This window comes from Numida meleagris, chromosome 1 (assembly GCF_002078875.1).
Source record: "Numida meleagris isolate 19003 breed g44 Domestic line chromosome 1, NumMel1.0, whole genome shotgun sequence".
Classification (NCBI taxonomy): domain Eukaryota; kingdom Metazoa; phylum Chordata; class Aves; order Galliformes; family Numididae; genus Numida; species Numida meleagris.
This window is the reverse complement of record NC_034409.1, coordinates 21798153-21815641: the sequence shown is the minus strand read 5'-3', so window position 1 is coordinate 21815641 and position 17489 is coordinate 21798153. Positions and strand designations below refer to the sequence as shown.

At 38.5% G+C, this 17489-nt stretch overlaps 1 protein-coding gene and 1 long non-coding RNA gene across 4 annotated transcripts in view; one reads left to right on the top strand and one right to left on the bottom strand.

Annotated features, from left to right (window-relative positions):
* The window catches only part of POT1 (protection of telomeres 1), a 62242-nt gene extending 46687 nt beyond the window's left edge, over positions 1-15555 (bottom strand). For 2 of the 3 annotated variants that reach the window (XM_021384775.1, XM_021384776.1), the window contains exons 1-6: positions 15426-15555; positions 14208-14293; positions 9316-9447; positions 5095-5167; positions 2725-2810; positions 350-460 (exon numbers count right to left, since the gene is read on the bottom strand). In XM_021384775.1, the coding sequence (XP_021240450.1) occupies positions 350-460; positions 2725-2810; positions 5095-5167; positions 9316-9438 (393 nt within the window). In that variant the 5' untranslated portion in view covers positions 9439-9447; positions 14208-14293; positions 15426-15555. Of the gene's footprint in view, positions 1-349; positions 461-2724; positions 2811-5094; positions 5168-9315; positions 9448-14207; positions 14294-15180; positions 15391-15425 lie in introns of those variants that run through there. The other variant, XM_021384777.1, reaches the window with a different exon arrangement.
* Positions 15621-17367, top strand: LOC110392535. Its single transcript, XR_002434458.1, has 3 exons — positions 15621-15679; positions 15967-16067; positions 16418-17367. It is a non-coding gene; the product is annotated as an uncharacterized LOC110392535 (long non-coding RNA).

Here is a 17489-nt window from a genome sequence, read left to right as displayed (position 1 = left end):
TATAAATGTTACTCCCTGCAGTGGACTGTTCTGCACAAAGTATTATCATGAGGGATTTTCAAGCACACAATCTCCATCCAGGCCATTCAGAATCTTGGGCAGAAAGGATAACACCCATTCTCATCCACCAGAGATACGGATGTTTCTTTCAGCTACTCTACTTTGACAAAATGGATGGAAGCAGGTATTACATAATTGTAGGCATACACACAAACGTGTCCTGACCATTTCCTCAGGGTCATGCTGCAATAATCTGCAGTACTTCAAATTCTAACAGATTTTTTCTCTAATGTAATTTTTATTATGGTATTTGGAAAAAAGAAGTTAAAAAATCTAGGCACCTACTTACATAAATGGCTGATCCAGCTTCTTCAGACACCTCCAGGTGGCAAGCATGTCTACCATCTTCTCTTGCTGTAGGCGATTCTGCCACCTTAAATCCAGCAACCACAAAGGTGTCCTATGGAGACAGGTGATAAACAGATGGCAAGTGCTGTGCATGGCATTACGATTAAAAGAGGATTTAAAGTCAAATTTCACTCTCAAGTCTCAAGACATTCAATAAAAAAAAAATGCAATTCCAAACACTGCCTTTAAGTTCCACTACTTAGCTATTCTACCCTTTAAATTCATATTTCTAACCAGTCTCAGGAAGCTTTTTTTTTTTTTTTTTTTAATTCTGCTAAAATTTTTGAACCATTTATGCTAGTGTTACTGGGTGTCAATTTTGGCAAAGGCTAGAGGGGAAGCGTCACACTGAATAAACAAAGAGAATCATTACCCTCTGAATATACTGAACACTGATTCTTTCCTGCATAAAATTAACTAAGCTAAAAAAGTAGTCACACATCTAATTAACATCGAGAAAATATTCCTGTCTTAGTGGTTGTTTGTTACTGTATTATAGCCATACTTCAAATAGAGTCTTCTTGCAGATATTTTCCATTTAGTTGGATCAATGTCCTCCAATTTATTCCTTAGGGGTGATCAGACAGTTTAATACACAACAAAACTACTGCCATTGTTATTTCCAACTAGTGTCATAAATTGGAATCGAATGTGTATTTTGACATTTTGACTACAAGACAACATGCAAGTCACCTAAGTGTAAGATGTACTCAGAGCTAAATAAATTAAAATGGGCGAAAACAACTAGATGGATTAATATCCTCTGCACCTAAAACACACTATCCTGCTAACACACTTTAAAGTTGTTTCATTCCTTCCATATACAGGCAGAAACAATATACAGAAACACAAGCTTCAGGAAACTTAGGCTTTTTTTGCAGAAAACAGGTACAGCACATATCTTTCCTGTCTCTGTTGCTGATGCTATTCATGGTGTTCCTTCAACAGCGCAATTAACCTACATATATTATTCCTGTTTCAGCATTTTATTAGATTACAGGCTGCACAAGGTTTTGGGACTTGGCTGCTGAGTCAGGATTGGAGCTCTGTAGAGCTGACTTGACTTGTTCTCCGTTGTCAGGAGGAACTTCAGTATTACACAGACTCAAGTGTGTACACAGGTTGATAATAAATTGGAACTTTCTTGTCAACAGTGACAGATCACTGGCGGTTACTATCACTTGGAGAGTTACTGTCTAAGAGTTGTTGTTTCCTATAGCATTCTCTGGGACCGATCTTTCTATCCTCTCGTTGCTGCTCAGGGCCTTTTATGTGTGTTTTAATCAGGACAATAAAAATCATCAGTTCCTCATATTTAAAAATTCTGCATCCTGTTTATTGAGCAAATTAATTCAAACATTCTCCCCAGGGAAGTGATTGCAACACTAAGCCTACTGGAGTTCCAGAAGCATTTGGACAACCATCTCAGGAAATATGGTTTGAGTTCTAGGTGATACTGTACGGAGCCACGAGTTGGATTTGATGATCCTCGAGGGCTCTTTCCAACTCAGGATATTCTGTGGTTCTATTACCCGAGCTGAAAAGTTTTGACAAAATTCTAACTTAACGGTTCCTATTTCCATGGTTGAGAAAGCCTTAAGCCTTTTGCTCATAAAAATATTTCTAAGAACCTGAAAACAAAGATGAGTTTTCTTTACTAAATAACTTTCTATCTCCAGTGTGAATTTCTATCGCAAATAATAAAACACTAACATGAACTCATAATGTACAGAATACTTTAAGTTGATATCTGGTTATCTGCCAGCAAGATGACAGGCAATCTGATGAAAATAATTAAGTTGAGGTAATTGTTTTCAGCTTACAGAACTCTCTCATCAAACTCATGGACTGATTTGCCAACGTCTTTTACCCTGCAGCTATCAAACCAAGCTTTCTTCTCTAATGAAGCAAGATACCAGCACATGGGCAATAAAAAAAAAACAAAACTGTGCATGTAGCTTCAAATTATAAAAAAGCTTTAGTGTAACTTAAATCAATTAAATTTTAACATCTACCTTATCAAATGGCAAGACATTTGACTAATGAACACAAACGGATGGCTTCTCTTTCATCCATAGTCTCAATCCTTTACTTGCTAGGTAAAGGAAACAGCACTGACAAACAAAAAGAACTGCTCCATGTCAGTGTTACTGTCAAAAAATTTACCTAAGTATGTTTATGAGTTCATAATTATAGATTTGAACAGACTGAACAGACTATTTCTAATGTAAATAGCTATACGAAGACAAAATAAAAAGGTAACACAGATCTGTGGAAAACAGTCCACAAAGTAAGAAAAAAATGAAAGCATTTTACCCCATTACGTATGAGTTTTGCACAATCCTCCGCCATTTTTCCAAATATTAGAATATTGATGCTGTTAATCCTTGAACATGTGTCATCTAGGAAAAAGCAAAAATGTATCCAATTATCATTCCTTCCACAAAACAGCAGTGGGAAAAGGTTTCCAAAATAAAATTCATCCACAGAGCTTAACATTTTTCATTTCAATTAACTTACAAGCAGAAAATTATATAAATAGCTGTGCAATTGGGTTTGTGTGCTAACTATAGGTAAATCAAGTAGAATATGCTTCATGACACTAGGCACATTGTGCATCAGTGTACATTAAAGAGAAATGATGCAGACTTCAACTTGAACAATTCTGTGCATAGTGTTAGAAAATATTATTCAGTCATGTTTTTTTTTGCATTAGCACAAGGCATATTGTAGAACTATATAAAATTGAGATAATCCAGGAACATACGTATCAAGTAGAAAACGAAGATACAGGAAACTACAGACAGGTGAGTCTCACATCTGTGCCAAGGAAAATCATGTAACAGATCCTTCTGGAAGCTGCATTAAGGCATATGCAGGATGAAGAGGTGATGCGTGAGAGCATGGGTTCACCAAGGGCAGATTGTGCCTGTCCAATCCGCTGGCCTTCTACGATGGAGTGATGGCATCGGTGGACAAAGGAAGGGCAACTGATGTCGTCTACCTGGACTTGTGCAAGGTCTTTGACATGGTTCCATACCACATCCTTATCTCTGAATTGGAGAGATTTGGACTTGAAGGTAGAACTATTCAGTGGTTAAAGAGTTGGCTGGCCGTAGCTAGAGGGTTGAGGTAAACAGCTCTATGCCCAGGTGGAGGCTCGTTACGTACAGTGACCCCCAGGGGTCAGTCCTGGCACTGGTGCTCTTCAATATCTCTGTCAGTGACCTGGATGGCAGGACTGAGTGCAACCTTAGCAAGTTTGCTGATGACACCAAGCTGAGCGGTGCAGTTGACACAAAAGAAGGAATCGATGCCATCCAGAGGGACCTGGATAAACATGAAAAGTGGCCTGCAAGAACCTAATGACATTCAACAAGGCCAAGTGCAGGGAATGCCAACTTTATCCTGGGCTGCATCAAAAAAGGGGCAGTCAGCAAGGTGAGAGAGGTGAAGAGAGACGGCTCTGTGAGGAGACTTCTTTGAGGCCTTCCAGGACTTGAAGGGAATTTATCAGCAGGAGGGAGACCAACTTTTTACATGGGCAGATAAAGATGAGACAAGAGGGAATGGTTTTAAACTCAAAGAGGGGAGAATTTGATATTAGGAGGAAATTGTTTTACTCAGAGGGCTGTGAGGCATTGGCACAGGTTGCCCAGACAAGTTACGGATGTCCCATCCCTGGAGATGCTCAAGGCCAGGACAGACAGGCCCCGGGCAGCCTGACCAAAGCAGGAGGGGTGGAACTAGATGATCTTTAAGGTTCCTTCCAACCCACGTCACTGTATGGTTCTATCAAGTAAGTAGTCTTCCAGATGGACTGAAACAGACATCACGTTGTTATTTTAGAAGGTTATCCTAGCTGTGATCATTTCAGAAATAACACTAATGATTTAGATGTGTGAACTTATTTTTGAGACTGTGGAGAATGTACAAAAACTCTTAACCTTCCTGAAAAGCCTTGCGAAATTAGCAAGACTCGAAGTTTTGTCGCTGTCCTTGGGAACCCCAAAGCCAGAAGAGAAACGATGTTGGTTTCATCAACTTCATTCACCTCTGGTAAAACTAATCAATCACAAGCAGCACTTCCAGGTAGGATCTGGACTCCCTAGCCTACAGTTGGGTCACAATCACAGAATTTGTATAATCAAAAAGGCTCATAAGGAGCAAGTGATGATACCCTACTCAAAAGAAGAAGTAGAGAAAGAAGTTGAAAAAAATGGCAAAATCCTCGAAACCATCCGAAAATCCCTTTCTGAACTGCTTACTTTAAAACAATGCAGTACATGTACTGCTAATTAGCATATTGTCCTATATCAAATGTGTACTGACATAGAATATAATGGGCAACTGTTAACTGTGTATTTTTCTTAGACCTTCTCTATGATAAGAAGTTTAAAAATATGCTGTACTCGTAACTAATGAATTTTCAGAAAAGTATTTTAAGAGATTCTGTAACAAGACGTCAACTGAAAATACAAAGACCATATAGCTTCCAGTAACTTATCTGTAACAGTTAAAATAATCAATTTGTTTTATGGGGAATGAACATGTCTAGAGAACGTTTCAATTATACAAATTTTATCAAACACTAAGCAAAGCAAGTAGTAGTGGTGGAGCAGTACGATGTCAAAAAAAAAAGGCTGAAAAGTCCAGCAAAAACAGAAATGTATTTAGATGGAGTACCTTGAAGAACAATCTTGAAAAAGTCTGTACCATCTCCAAGTTTTGTTAGTGGGTAGGAAAGAATAACTATTCCCTAAAAAGTAAAAACAGAATTAAATATATATATAAATATATGAACACTGATAATAGCTGAAATGTCTATAAGCTTAAAAAAAAGGGAACATATTTTCTTTCAGTTGGTGAAACATGCACAAGCCAGCATACATTAACTTCTAGGGATACAAAGGAAGCTCTGTGCATGAAATAGTCTAAATTACTTAGATGCTAAGGACTAGATGGTAAACATAAATTATAGTTATGGAAATACCTTTTTACTGCTTACATCAATAACACAACAGTTACACTTTTTGCACAGAAGTTACTAAAATAACAGGCCATTCAAAATCTTAAAAGATACAGCAATTCCTCAAAAATTATTTACAGAGGATTACAACATAAATATCCAAATGAAATCACAGTCAAGAGATAAAACACACAGACACATAATATTCTGCAATATTAAAAAAATAATAGTTGGGATAACAAAGAAAGCAGCACAAAACTTGGAAACTCAGCAATATATTGATTTGTCAATAACACAAATGCTCTAAAAGATGCAAAAATATATGTATGTGTATATATATATGTATAATTATTACAGTGAAGTACCAAGTTGCACTGAAGCAAAACTGTAGCAATTTTTGTTACATTAACTTTTCTTCGGAACAACTGTGTTGGCTTTTTTTTTTTTTTTTTTGCTTTTTAGAAACATGGCATCTCATCAATAAAGTTTCATCTTCAGCAGAAACAAAGATGTCAGTCAAATGTATTTCTACACAGTATGGTCGATAAAGCACTGTAACCACCTCGAAGATAAAGGCATAGAGATTGGTTCAGTGAAGAAAAATACAGAAATTTGAAAATTGAGTCTATGAACATTTAAGAGAACTATAAAACACAGCAAATAAGAATTCTTTTGTAAAGAGACAGCAGAGGCAATCATCTATAAATACACAAAAGCAACATTCAGGTAAATCACTGTGATCTTATAATTCACATATTCTGTGGAAAACTTGATTTAAATGTCAGTAAACACCTCTTAAACCATATTAGGATAAAATATACAGCAGTGAATTGCTATTGTAGAGGCTTTTCAGAGTAACATTAATACTGCAGTAACAAATTAACAGAGGAAGAATCCAAATAAAATTTAACATGACTTATTTTACTGTTTTATAAAGAATTAAAATTCCAAAATACTGTTTCCAACCCAAAGCATATCTTAATTTTATTACACTAAAACAAACAAAGCACCCTATGTTGAATTGAATATTTACCATATAGCTTTATTGCTGCTCAGACAGTAGGAATAATGTAGACCAAAATAAAGGTCAAAGATCTATGACCACGTGTCTTGAGCAGTTAAGTTCCTGCTTTTCACAAGGAACACAGCTGCATTTTGTAGAGGGACTGAAGGATCAAATATTTATTTTAACAATCAGCATCCACAGAATAATGTTTTGAGATCTGTGTATGAATATTTAAAGATGGGTTTTTCACTCATTCTCAAAATCACAACTTTAGAATTGCAATTACTAGGTACAACTGTTCTTGCTGCGACTATTTGTCTTGAACTGCACTCACCAGCAAAAGAAATTCTACAGATTTTTTCTCGTAATGAAGTCTGCAATAAAACCAAATCATCTTAGGAACGCTATGTTCTTTTAGTAAAGAACAGTAAACGTTTATGAGAAAGGGACTCTGCTTCTTGACCATTTTTACTTTCCATTTTTTCCTCCTACATCCCAGTACCTTCAAATGATTTCTCAGATTCTAGGATCCCACTCTTCTGTAGAACTGCCTGCCCCCATCAGTTTTCTTTGTATCCTAAACACCTACACTCTAACCCTTTTCTCCTCAGCAGAAATACTACCCACTGCTTTCTTAATTCACCTAAAACTCTTGGACTCCAAACTTAAGTAAAACTTGCTCTGGAAAAACCTGCTCAAATTCACTCCTCCCCCACAAATCTTGCACTGTACATCAAACTCAAAAAACTTCTTCCAAATCCCTCTTCATTCCATATGCCACTAGACTACCCTCACACTGTCTATGTGCAATGCCTCTAGTGAATCCGTCTCCCTCCTTGCCACAGCCTAGTTCCTCAGTCTGGTCCAACAGCTGACTTGGCAGCTGTAGCAGTGCTCTAGGGACATGACAGCACATTCTCAAGTTTTGGTTCAGCTGCCAGGGTAAAGCCCAGAGGATAATAAATTAACAGGAGGTGGCATCAGGTTCAGTCAGGGCACAGCTTGACTGAGAAGGTAAGGACTTTGCCCGTGCTCTTTTCCCATAAATTTAAATTAAACTCTATATTCTTCAGAAGGATGCTAGAAATCAAAAATTTTCAGAGGAATTAAAGTACAGAGATACAGATGCCAGAGAGAAGCACTGGGGGTGATTTTTGTCATATTTTTCCAAGAACACACTTGATAAAATCCTCCCTTACTCTTCTTTCCTCCTCAAAGGAGGACTTGATTTTTTGAAACTCCAGAGTGACAGCATGCTGTGCCATCCCTAAGATAACCTGCCATCAGTGCATTCTCACACTTGCTTCAAGCTTGGCTTGTGGAACTGGAATCTCCAACACATTTAATGGTGTATGAGCACAAGCTTCATCAGCCCTCCAGTTGTTCTGTTTTTATGCCAAGATGTTTCAGTCACCTACTAATCCACGCAGCATGGAGTTTTATTAACTTAATGAAAAATTCTAAGAAAGATTCTGTACACTTTCAACAATCAGCTACAACATCACATGTATGCTTAGTCTGTTAATAATCATTCTGCTTACCTACTGGAAACATTTATTTTGGCAGAATCATTTTTTAATTCAGCATCTGTTTCTGTCTGCTCCGGTATTTCTTTTGCGAACAAGAATCCCTGTCATTGTCCAACAGTGTTTGCAGAAATAGCTTTTAAAAGTAGGAAAGCCTATATGCCCTGCAGGTGAATGAGGACATAAAACTATATCCTGAGAAATAAAAACTCTGTTTACAAGCAGCATTCTTTATTGATAATTCCATTTGTTCCTTTACAAGACCTAAGGGAGGCTGGGTCACTCTTACTCATTTATGTCATCAAATCACCTCCTATCACACTCTGCTGCTGTGCTTCCAAAAAAAAAAAAAGGCAGTTTTGCTCCTTTCTAGTTTATCTAATTGCAGTACTCCTGGCATATCTTTGACACCATAACGAATCAGTCTGGAGAACAAGAGCAGGTGAAAACTACTCTCTCTCTGTTAATATGATCAGTCTTGTGCCATTACTTCCTTGAACTGATTCACCACAGGGTCAGAAAAGCACGAGGGTTGGAACTGGGAATATACAGGTGGAGACACAAGGTGATCTTTTTGCATACAAAAAAAAAAATCATTAGATCGGATCAGTCCATATGTTTAAAATATTTGTGCTTTTTTTTTTTTTTTTTTTGGAAGATGCATGCCACCTACGGTTTTCTTCAGAATTTGTTTTCATTTTGGCCGGAAGGTAAGCTTGGGGTGATGTTGATTTTCTGCCTCATAAGTACCAAAGACGATAAACAGGATTTTCAGTACCATACATGCAAAAAAAAGGTTGAAAAAGAAAATCCTCGAGAACTATGCTGCGTTTTACAGAGTATATTTGTTTTAGGAATGAAAATATTACTTCTGCATTTCATTAGGACTGTACTTCGAATCTGAAACGTATTTGGGACTCCTGGAGAATACATAATACACAATTGATAATAATTAAAAAAAACTAATAGCATCTTGGTGCAGATAGCTGCTACAGAGTCATCTTTTCATAAATCTGGATACTGAATTGTTTCATACAAGAAAGAAAAACTGCTTTGAAGGTCATAACCAAGAAACATGATCTATAAGGAGGATAGTAGTGCTCATTGCTGTTTAAATATATATATATATGTATATATATATATATATATATATATATATATACACCCTCCCCTAAACACTCCACTTTCAGCACAGTCTTCTGCATACTATTGTAATTCGGTAAGAGGAAGGGGCAAAACTACAAACCAATGAAGTTAATACAGCAGTGCAATTAAGTTCAACAGTGCCAAAAAAAAAAAAAAAAGATATGCAACAAATGCACAGAAACACAGAGCACCAGTAAGTCATCAACAGAGCTGAAAGAGTTAGTTCAAAGCCAACCAGAATTTGTTTGTTAGTAAGTTACCTGGAAGTATCTGTTGGAATGATCAAGTCCTGTCTGCAAATGTTTTAAATCCTCCCTCTGTAAGTAGCTTGGTAGTTGAGTTTCAAGTTTTCCTTTAATGATCTTCAGCAATTGAACAGGCATAGTTGCTATCTAAACAAAAAATGAGAAACAGACTCCTGAAGTTACTCAAATATATCAAATTAAGAGTTAGTAGAAGTTCCAGAGTACTCAGAAGGGGAAATCTATTTTGTAACATGAGAGCTTTATTATATGACTAAAAATCTTCAGAGGCATCAGTCTCATTGCTCAGTACCATGATTAGCCAAAGAGACAGTAACATTTGCTAGACGTTTGCTAATATTTGATAGACCTTCATTGTCATTTATTTTGAAAACATTCCATTCTGTTGAAAATGAAAACAAAATACTACTTTATTCGTGATTAAAAGTAACCGATGAATATAAACAAGAGTGTGAATACTTTACATACAAAAAAACACGCTAAAAAAACAAGCAGAGACTTTGAATGGCAAACCAAAGGCAGAATCTTGTTGCCAACTGAAAAGCAGTACAACTAGAAGTTGTAGTTGTTTGTACAATTAGAGCTGAATCAGTACAGTATTTCAGCACTTTAGAGAAGAGGGTGCTCAAGTGCCAAATTATGTTTGTTGTGCTCTGATTTTCAAAACAGTTTGTGCTTTTGTCAAGATTTCCTCAACTCTCCAAAATAAAAACAAAACAGCTAAGTTATTGCATGTTAACTGACTATGCTTAACAAGCACTTCACAGAAAGCAAAGACCAACAGAAGGCTGTAAAAGGTCCTTACAATAATGGGAAGCTGTTAGTGAGAATCAATCACACAGCAGATCCCGGAGCTGAGGACTTCCATTCACGATGCTGCCCAAATCACAGACAGATAGGCTGCCTCAACTGGTAGTACTCACGCTGACCCCAAGGTGCAATGCAATAATCCCTAGAATTAATTGCATCAGCCTTCTCAGGACTCCAGAACCATAAAAGCAATTTCAAAAAAAACTAAGCGGCCACTTGAACTCAGGAGAGTCAATAACAAGGTCACAGTGCCATGCATCCTCCCTGCTCATGACATACATTTCCCTACTTATAGGAGTCAGCAAGCAAGTTTTTTCTTTCTAACTTCCTCCCCAGCATGCACAAGACAAGGAAGCTCCACAAGTTACCCTTAAAAAGCTTTTCACTTGGAAGTATCTACTTCATACTATACTCTAGCAGGCTGACAAGCTGATCTATTTCATTTTGAAACAGTGGACTTCAGAGTTAATCAGCAACATTTCATTCAGCAGCATTATAATGAGCTAGGAAGATGTACAATATAGTGAATTAATGCTTCTTCAATTTCTCACAGTTATGGTAGTTGAGCAATTACAGAGATGTTTGTTTTTTCCCAGAGATGTGTAACAGCAAGATGCGTTTTGTTACAGTTCAAAGACGGTTGTTAAATCAAAACAAATAAAGGAATTCAGGTTTAAAAACTACCTTCAAATTTTGCAGCCCCTTTGATCTCATTTAAAAGAAGATTTTACCATTTATTTCAGTTGGGCAAATATTCTGCATGCGCCTCTATGGTTAGAAAGGGAAATTTATGAAAAGGAGCCATATGTCAGTTGATGCAGTGGGACGTAGCCATATTATTTCCACCACATACTTCATGTTTACTCCTACCATTTAGGTAATTTATGTAAATAACATACAAGCTGAAAACAGGGGTGGTTTGTGCTTTTTTGTTTTTTTTTTGTTTTTTTTCAAATCTTAAATTTCTGTACATATAAAAATAAGTTCATGTATTTTAACTGATAATCAGTGACACTCCCAGATTTCTGTTCTCCGCAATTAAAACACAAAGACATTAGTGTGGGTGTGTGCAAAAATGTATACTCTGTAGTTCTAAGAACCACAGAAATACATTTTCAAAACCAAACTGATACAGCATGGGCACCCCAAATCTAGATGCAGATATCTGTAGAGCTGTTCTCGGTGTTAACAGCAGCTCAGTGCAAGTAAGTCTGCCATGTTTCTCTTGTTCTCAAAAGGCTAACTGCGTAGCACTGACAAGCATCCCTTCAAATCCCTTCAAATCTGAGTCTGCTGCTTTAGAATTCTCTAAGTGGTGGGTACAGAGCTACTCATCAGGCTGTGAGAGGTAGACAGCATCGTGGGGCGCTCCTTGAACAGCAGAAGAAGGGGATGGGTTCAAAACATACACAGCACAAAGAAAAAGGCAAGGAACTAAAAGCCTCTATTGCCTTCCAAAAGCTAAAAGTGACAAAAATACAGAGCAACCAAAAAGTTTCATAATCTTAACAATCAAAGAATTGTGTAAATAATTTCACCTTGCACATGAATTCAGAAGAGAGAGAAAAAGAGATCACTACTTGCTTACTAAGTGAAATGTAACTTTGAAGGTAGCTGTGGGCTGAAATTTTACATGCTGCTCTACCCTATATCTGACTTTCGACCTAATGATTTTCTAGCTTTTATATTTCTGACAGTGGAACAATCTACTATAACCCAATAGTTCTACCTTAATTGTCTAGGGAATATTAAGATATATTCCAAAAGCATACAGAACGTCTTAAATCACAGTACACAGGAAAACAACTGCTTAGTAGTAAAAGCTTTAAACAAAGGTTAACCTCCAACAAAATTAAGCAGTTATTTTAGAATTTGTTCTTCTGGATATATTGAGACATATTCCACCAAAATAATGCAATGATAGAATGTCTCTGTCTCCAGGTTCAGAAAGAAAATAGTATTCTACAATAAGTGTTAATAAAAAGGAGTCTTCATTCCTTTCTCTTGCAGCTTAACTGTAACAATCTCAGACCTCAGTTAGGGAGCTAAGAAACTGTCTGGGGTGCAGGCACAAGAAAAGCTGTCAGGCTCACAGTCTTTTCATCAATTCAGACAGAAAGCAAAATAACTTGCTTTTCCTTTTACTTGCAACACACGTCAGAAACAAGCTTTGAGAGCCTGGTAACTTCAGTGTTAAAGTACATAGCCAAAAGCCTATGCACTTACAGAATCAAGCAGCAGCTTACATGTGGTTTAAAGACCGTAATTTTTGAACTCAACACTGCAAAATAGGGTGTTAGGCCTGGGCATTTAAGTCCTTCTGTGAAAGTCACATATATGTATTTTTTCCCCTGCAGGCTCTTTAAACTCTTGTTCCAGTTTAAAAGAAAAAGTTCTTAAACGTGTTTGGAAAGAAAACACACCAGAACTTGAACTCTCAGATCAGCTCTATCATCCTTTAATGCACACTAAGACACCACAAGCTGCATTTGCAAGTGTAGTTAACGCCACACAGGCACAATCAACAGAAAACTGTTGATCTGAACAGTACCACAACACGAGTGAGAGACAGGAACAACAGAAAAGTAAGAAATAGTTTTCTTACTAAGAAAAACCTAAGAAGAAATGTACAGAAGAAATCTAAGTTTGTTCTTAACATCAAAATAATTCATCACTACTTCTAATCTTCCTCCATGCTTCTCTAAGAAATATGAAATAGCAAATTCTAGACTTCAGCCAGCATAGTAAGGGGGTAAACATTTTCAACAAGATTTCAGCATGGAAAACTGTAGGTTGCAAGCTTGGTACACAAAAATGTTCACATATACTGCTGACTAAAGACACCAGCATGCCCTAATATTCTAAAAACCCAGAGGACATTCTTGCAGTTGAAAACACATTAGCCATGACAGACCAGTCAAGTCAACCTCCTGTTAGAATCAGGAATCACTTCACGTACATTCTGGATATACAGGTTGCTGAATTCTTTTGGAAAATGCTTTTTGAGAATTTCTAGGATGCAATGAAGATAAACTGAATTTTTACAATCATAGCAAATCATAAATAACTCAGTTCACTAGTAATGGAATTATCACTCATAAGACCACATATCTCTCAGTAAATATGAGGAACCAGTAATATAAAGAAAATAATGTAAAGACAATCACAGTTACTTACTACTTTTTTCCCCACTCCAGAATAAGGGAAACAAGCATTTACTGGAAAAGAGATTACAAAGCAAGACTACACTGTGCATTTATTTGCCGAATGGGTCCATTGTATTTGGCTTATATGACTAGTTCTCTGAAACATACAATTCTGTTATTATCTTCAGAAGGGGAGTCAAAAGACATTTAAAAACAAACAAACAAAAAAAACCAAGAGCTCATAATACGATCCTAAAAGATGTAAGTCAACCTTTACCACTTATTGCCTGCACCGAACAAGGTCAGAACATGAATTAAATACTACAGACAATAGAACTACATTGGAAACACTGCAAGTGTGAATAATTCATCTGCTCTTAATCATGAAAAGAACAACACTAAAAAATAAATCCATTAATATTCTCCATCCTGACTCCAGAATTAAGTTCATGTGGGAAGAATCCAAAATTGTATGCATTTTATCCTAACAGTACATTAATCCAGTACACAGGATAGAAAGCAACTGCCTTACTGCCTGGATTACACAGACCCATCCAGCATTTTAACCTTTGTTCAAGTCTAAGGTATGCATGCACTACTGTTTCCTATTTTTAGGCATTACTACAACTAATGGATTGTTCCTCTGTACTCTTTCCAGAAATGAGGTCAGCTCTGGAGCAGAAAAATAAAGAAATCCCAAGAAGCAATAGATAAACTGGAAAGATTACTTTTTTCTCTATAACCAAGAAATATTTCACTGAAAACACCACAAAGAGGATTAATGTCATTCTGGGACAAGGAAGCTGTAACAGTTCATGGCACAAGGAAGTTCCTTATCTATCAAAGCAGATGCTACTTGAAGAGAGGTGCTTAACGTCATTCTCCCAATCAGGGAATAAACACATGATTTCATGGATTCGGAGGAACTCTCACCAAAATGACACGAAGAATGAAGGAACAGCGAAGAACATCAGCATCAAATTGATGGGGTGAACTCAAACGGTAGATTTCTGAAGCCCCTGTAAACACATAAAGGAGTTAGAACAATATTTGGGATCACTTTGCAAGAGCTAAAACTTCGAAGAAGCTAATGGTTCACTTTTAACACAAACATATATGTAGAGACAGTAATATAATCTTCTCACAGTTTCTGTTCAGTTTTCTCAAAAAAGCCATTGAACAAAACAGCAGGTACTGAGCTCCTACAGTACAAATCGATCCTCCAATCATTCACAGGAGCAACCTTTTGTCATACTGCAGTTTTAATAAAACCAAGAGGACCATTCTGGATGTTTTTTTTTTTCCCCTCATGTTGTAACTTGAGGAGAAAACACAACATCAGCTAACTAAACATAAAGAAAAGCCAAGAGAGCCGCATGACACCTTATTCCCTAGGCTGCTGGGCTTGAGCACGTGCTGGTACAAGCCTTCAGGGGCACGTGCCTGGCAGTAAGCTCCAGCCCCTTTTTGCTCTAACAGAGCCGGCTACTAGCATACAATTAGAATTCTTAAGAAGAAATGCAAACTCATTTATTCATTTGTAATCTACTAATCGTACAGCTTAACAGAGGCCAAAGCTACAGGTTTCTGGTGGAAAATGTACTGTTACACTGCCATTTATCTCAGCAACACTTCAGCCCTGAGAAGCAGCCACTGCACTACGCACGTGTCTCAGGAAGACAGAAATGGGAAGCTCAGTGCACAAATCGTGAGGACTACAGTTAAGCCAACTACTGCCAAAAACCGCGATGTTTAAAACCAACGGCCTGCATGTGTTAGTTTAGTATTAGCACTAGACTGTTAACATTAGTAATATAAACTTTTTTCTTCAGTGTTGTCAGGGCCAAACTGGCTTAAACAGGAATAGGAAAAAAGAAATAATAGAATATATATGAACACTTCTGACCCTTCTAACACTGTATCTGTCACAGCTGGGACTCAGTCTCCATAGAGAACGGCTACGGGGCAGCTCACGTAGAAGAGGGGTACAACGGCTCACGCCGAAAGCAGAACCTAGCCCGGGCAGCACAGGGCAGCTGCGCGGGCAGGGGATCTCCTCTCTATAGAAGACCCCTGCTCCACTGCCGGGCCACCCACTGCACTCCTCCCCTCAGCCCTCGGTGCGGACAGAGCCCCGCGTCCGGCCGCTACCTGCTCACGAGGGCAGCGACGAACAGTCCGCCACTGCGCCGCCCGCCCGCTTCCGCCCAGCCCGGAGCGAGGACCCGCGCATGCGTACTGGCGGTGCCGATGGGTAGCAAGAGCATGCGCTGTGCGGAAGCGGGAAGGCACTGCCCTCAGCCGCGGCCCGAGAGGGGGCGGGCAGCGCGGAAAGACAGACGGGGGCGGGGCGGGGGGACGGGAAGGGGGAAGTGGCGGCAGGCTTGGATGTTCGGTTATCTCCGGTTTGTCATTTCTGTAGTCTTGGGTACCTAGCAGTGCTGTCCTGTTTGCTTCTCACCAGAAATCCCACAGGAAACCATTTCCTCATTTTCCTACCTGTGGTTTTCTTCCGCTACAATTCCCTTTCCACTATGTTCTCTTTTGGAATTGTTTTACTTGCGTCACTGAGCTCTTAAAAAGATGGTTTACAAATTGGAACTTCAATGAGTTCATGTTCAGGAAATTTCTGGCGAGGGGTTCGCAACCAATTTATGTTCTGTACTCATTTTCATTGCCTTTTCTGAAACAGGTTCCTGTTGTTTGATCATCATTGTTCTCCATATTATCCACTGTTCTCCAGCCTGATCCACGGGAGGATCACATTGGGTGTCAGGAAAAGGTTCTTCACCGGTGAGTGATTGGGCACTGGAACACGGTGCCCAGGCAGTGATCATATCATCAAGCTGCCAGAGTTCAAGGAGCACTTGTTTAGGCAGTGTTCTCAGGTATATGGTCTGATTTTTGGGTGGTCTCATGTGGAGATGGGAGTTAGACTTGATGATCCTTGTGGTCCCTTCCAACCCAGGATATTCTATGATTCTATGATTAATCCTGTAGCTTCTACTACAAAAAGCCCACTGTATTTAAAACAAGCAAACAAACAAACAAAAAAAAACACATTTTTTTTGTCATTGCTTATTTTTGCATTGTGGAAAAAATGGTGTGTTTAATGGTGCTATGCTTTTCTTGGCTACTTATAGAACCCAAAGGAGTTGGAAGGCACCTCTGGAGATCATCGTCAAGTTCATATGAAAATACTTTCTGCTGACTACATACAGCAAATTAGAGCTGACTGGATTAATCATTTCCATTCGACTTTTTATGTCCTGATTCAGATATGGAAGACCAGAAATTCCAACTTTTTAAAAAAATTGTGGTAGATCCCAAAGTAGATTCTCAGTTTCCTTGCCTGGTGACCTGAAGCTGAGATAACCGGTATCTTACAAATAACAGGGAGTAACAGCAAAGTTAAGCACGTCTGATTGTCAGGAGGACAAATGATCTGGCCACCTGAAAACCCAGCCACAGCATAGTAAATAGGCTGAGAAGACTGGTATCACTTGCCCACATCCTTTGTTTCTCTTAAAAGCTGTGGAGAAATCAACCATATACTTAGACTGTGAAATGCTGTGGAGTTCTAGTGGAGTACTTTCTGTCCATGACCTCTATGACCTCTATTTTTAAGTCTACAGCATCCTTCTGTCCAGTTTGGAAAAATATGGATTTGATATGCGGACTGTTCGATGGACGAGGAACTGGTTACAAGATTGTATGCAGAGAGTGGTGATCAATGGCTCAATGTCCAGATCGAGATCAGTAGTGTCTCTCATAGTTTAGTTCTGGAACCAATGCTGTTTAATATCTTCATTGGTGACATTGACAGTGGAATCGAGCGCACCCTTAACAAGTTTGTTGTCACAGTTCAGCCTGGTTTCCATGACGAGGTGAAGGGACCCACAGATCCATGCCCCAGGGAGGTGGGGGGAGAAGGGAAAAGGCAGGGAGACGGGCCTGAATGAGGAAACCTGTCAACGGTTTACGGGTGTTTAGCCCGGTTCCGTGACGAATGGGACAGGGAACCCATGGGCCCACGCCCTGGGAAAAGGGAAAAGGGGAAAAGGGGAAGGAGATGGCCCTGAGAGCAAAGAACAGCGGCAACAATCTGAGGAGAAACAAACTAATTTACTAAATAAAATATCGGAATGCAAAACAACATGCTATAATACAATATAATTACAATTTAAGCTGATAAATCCAATACAGAGAGAGAGA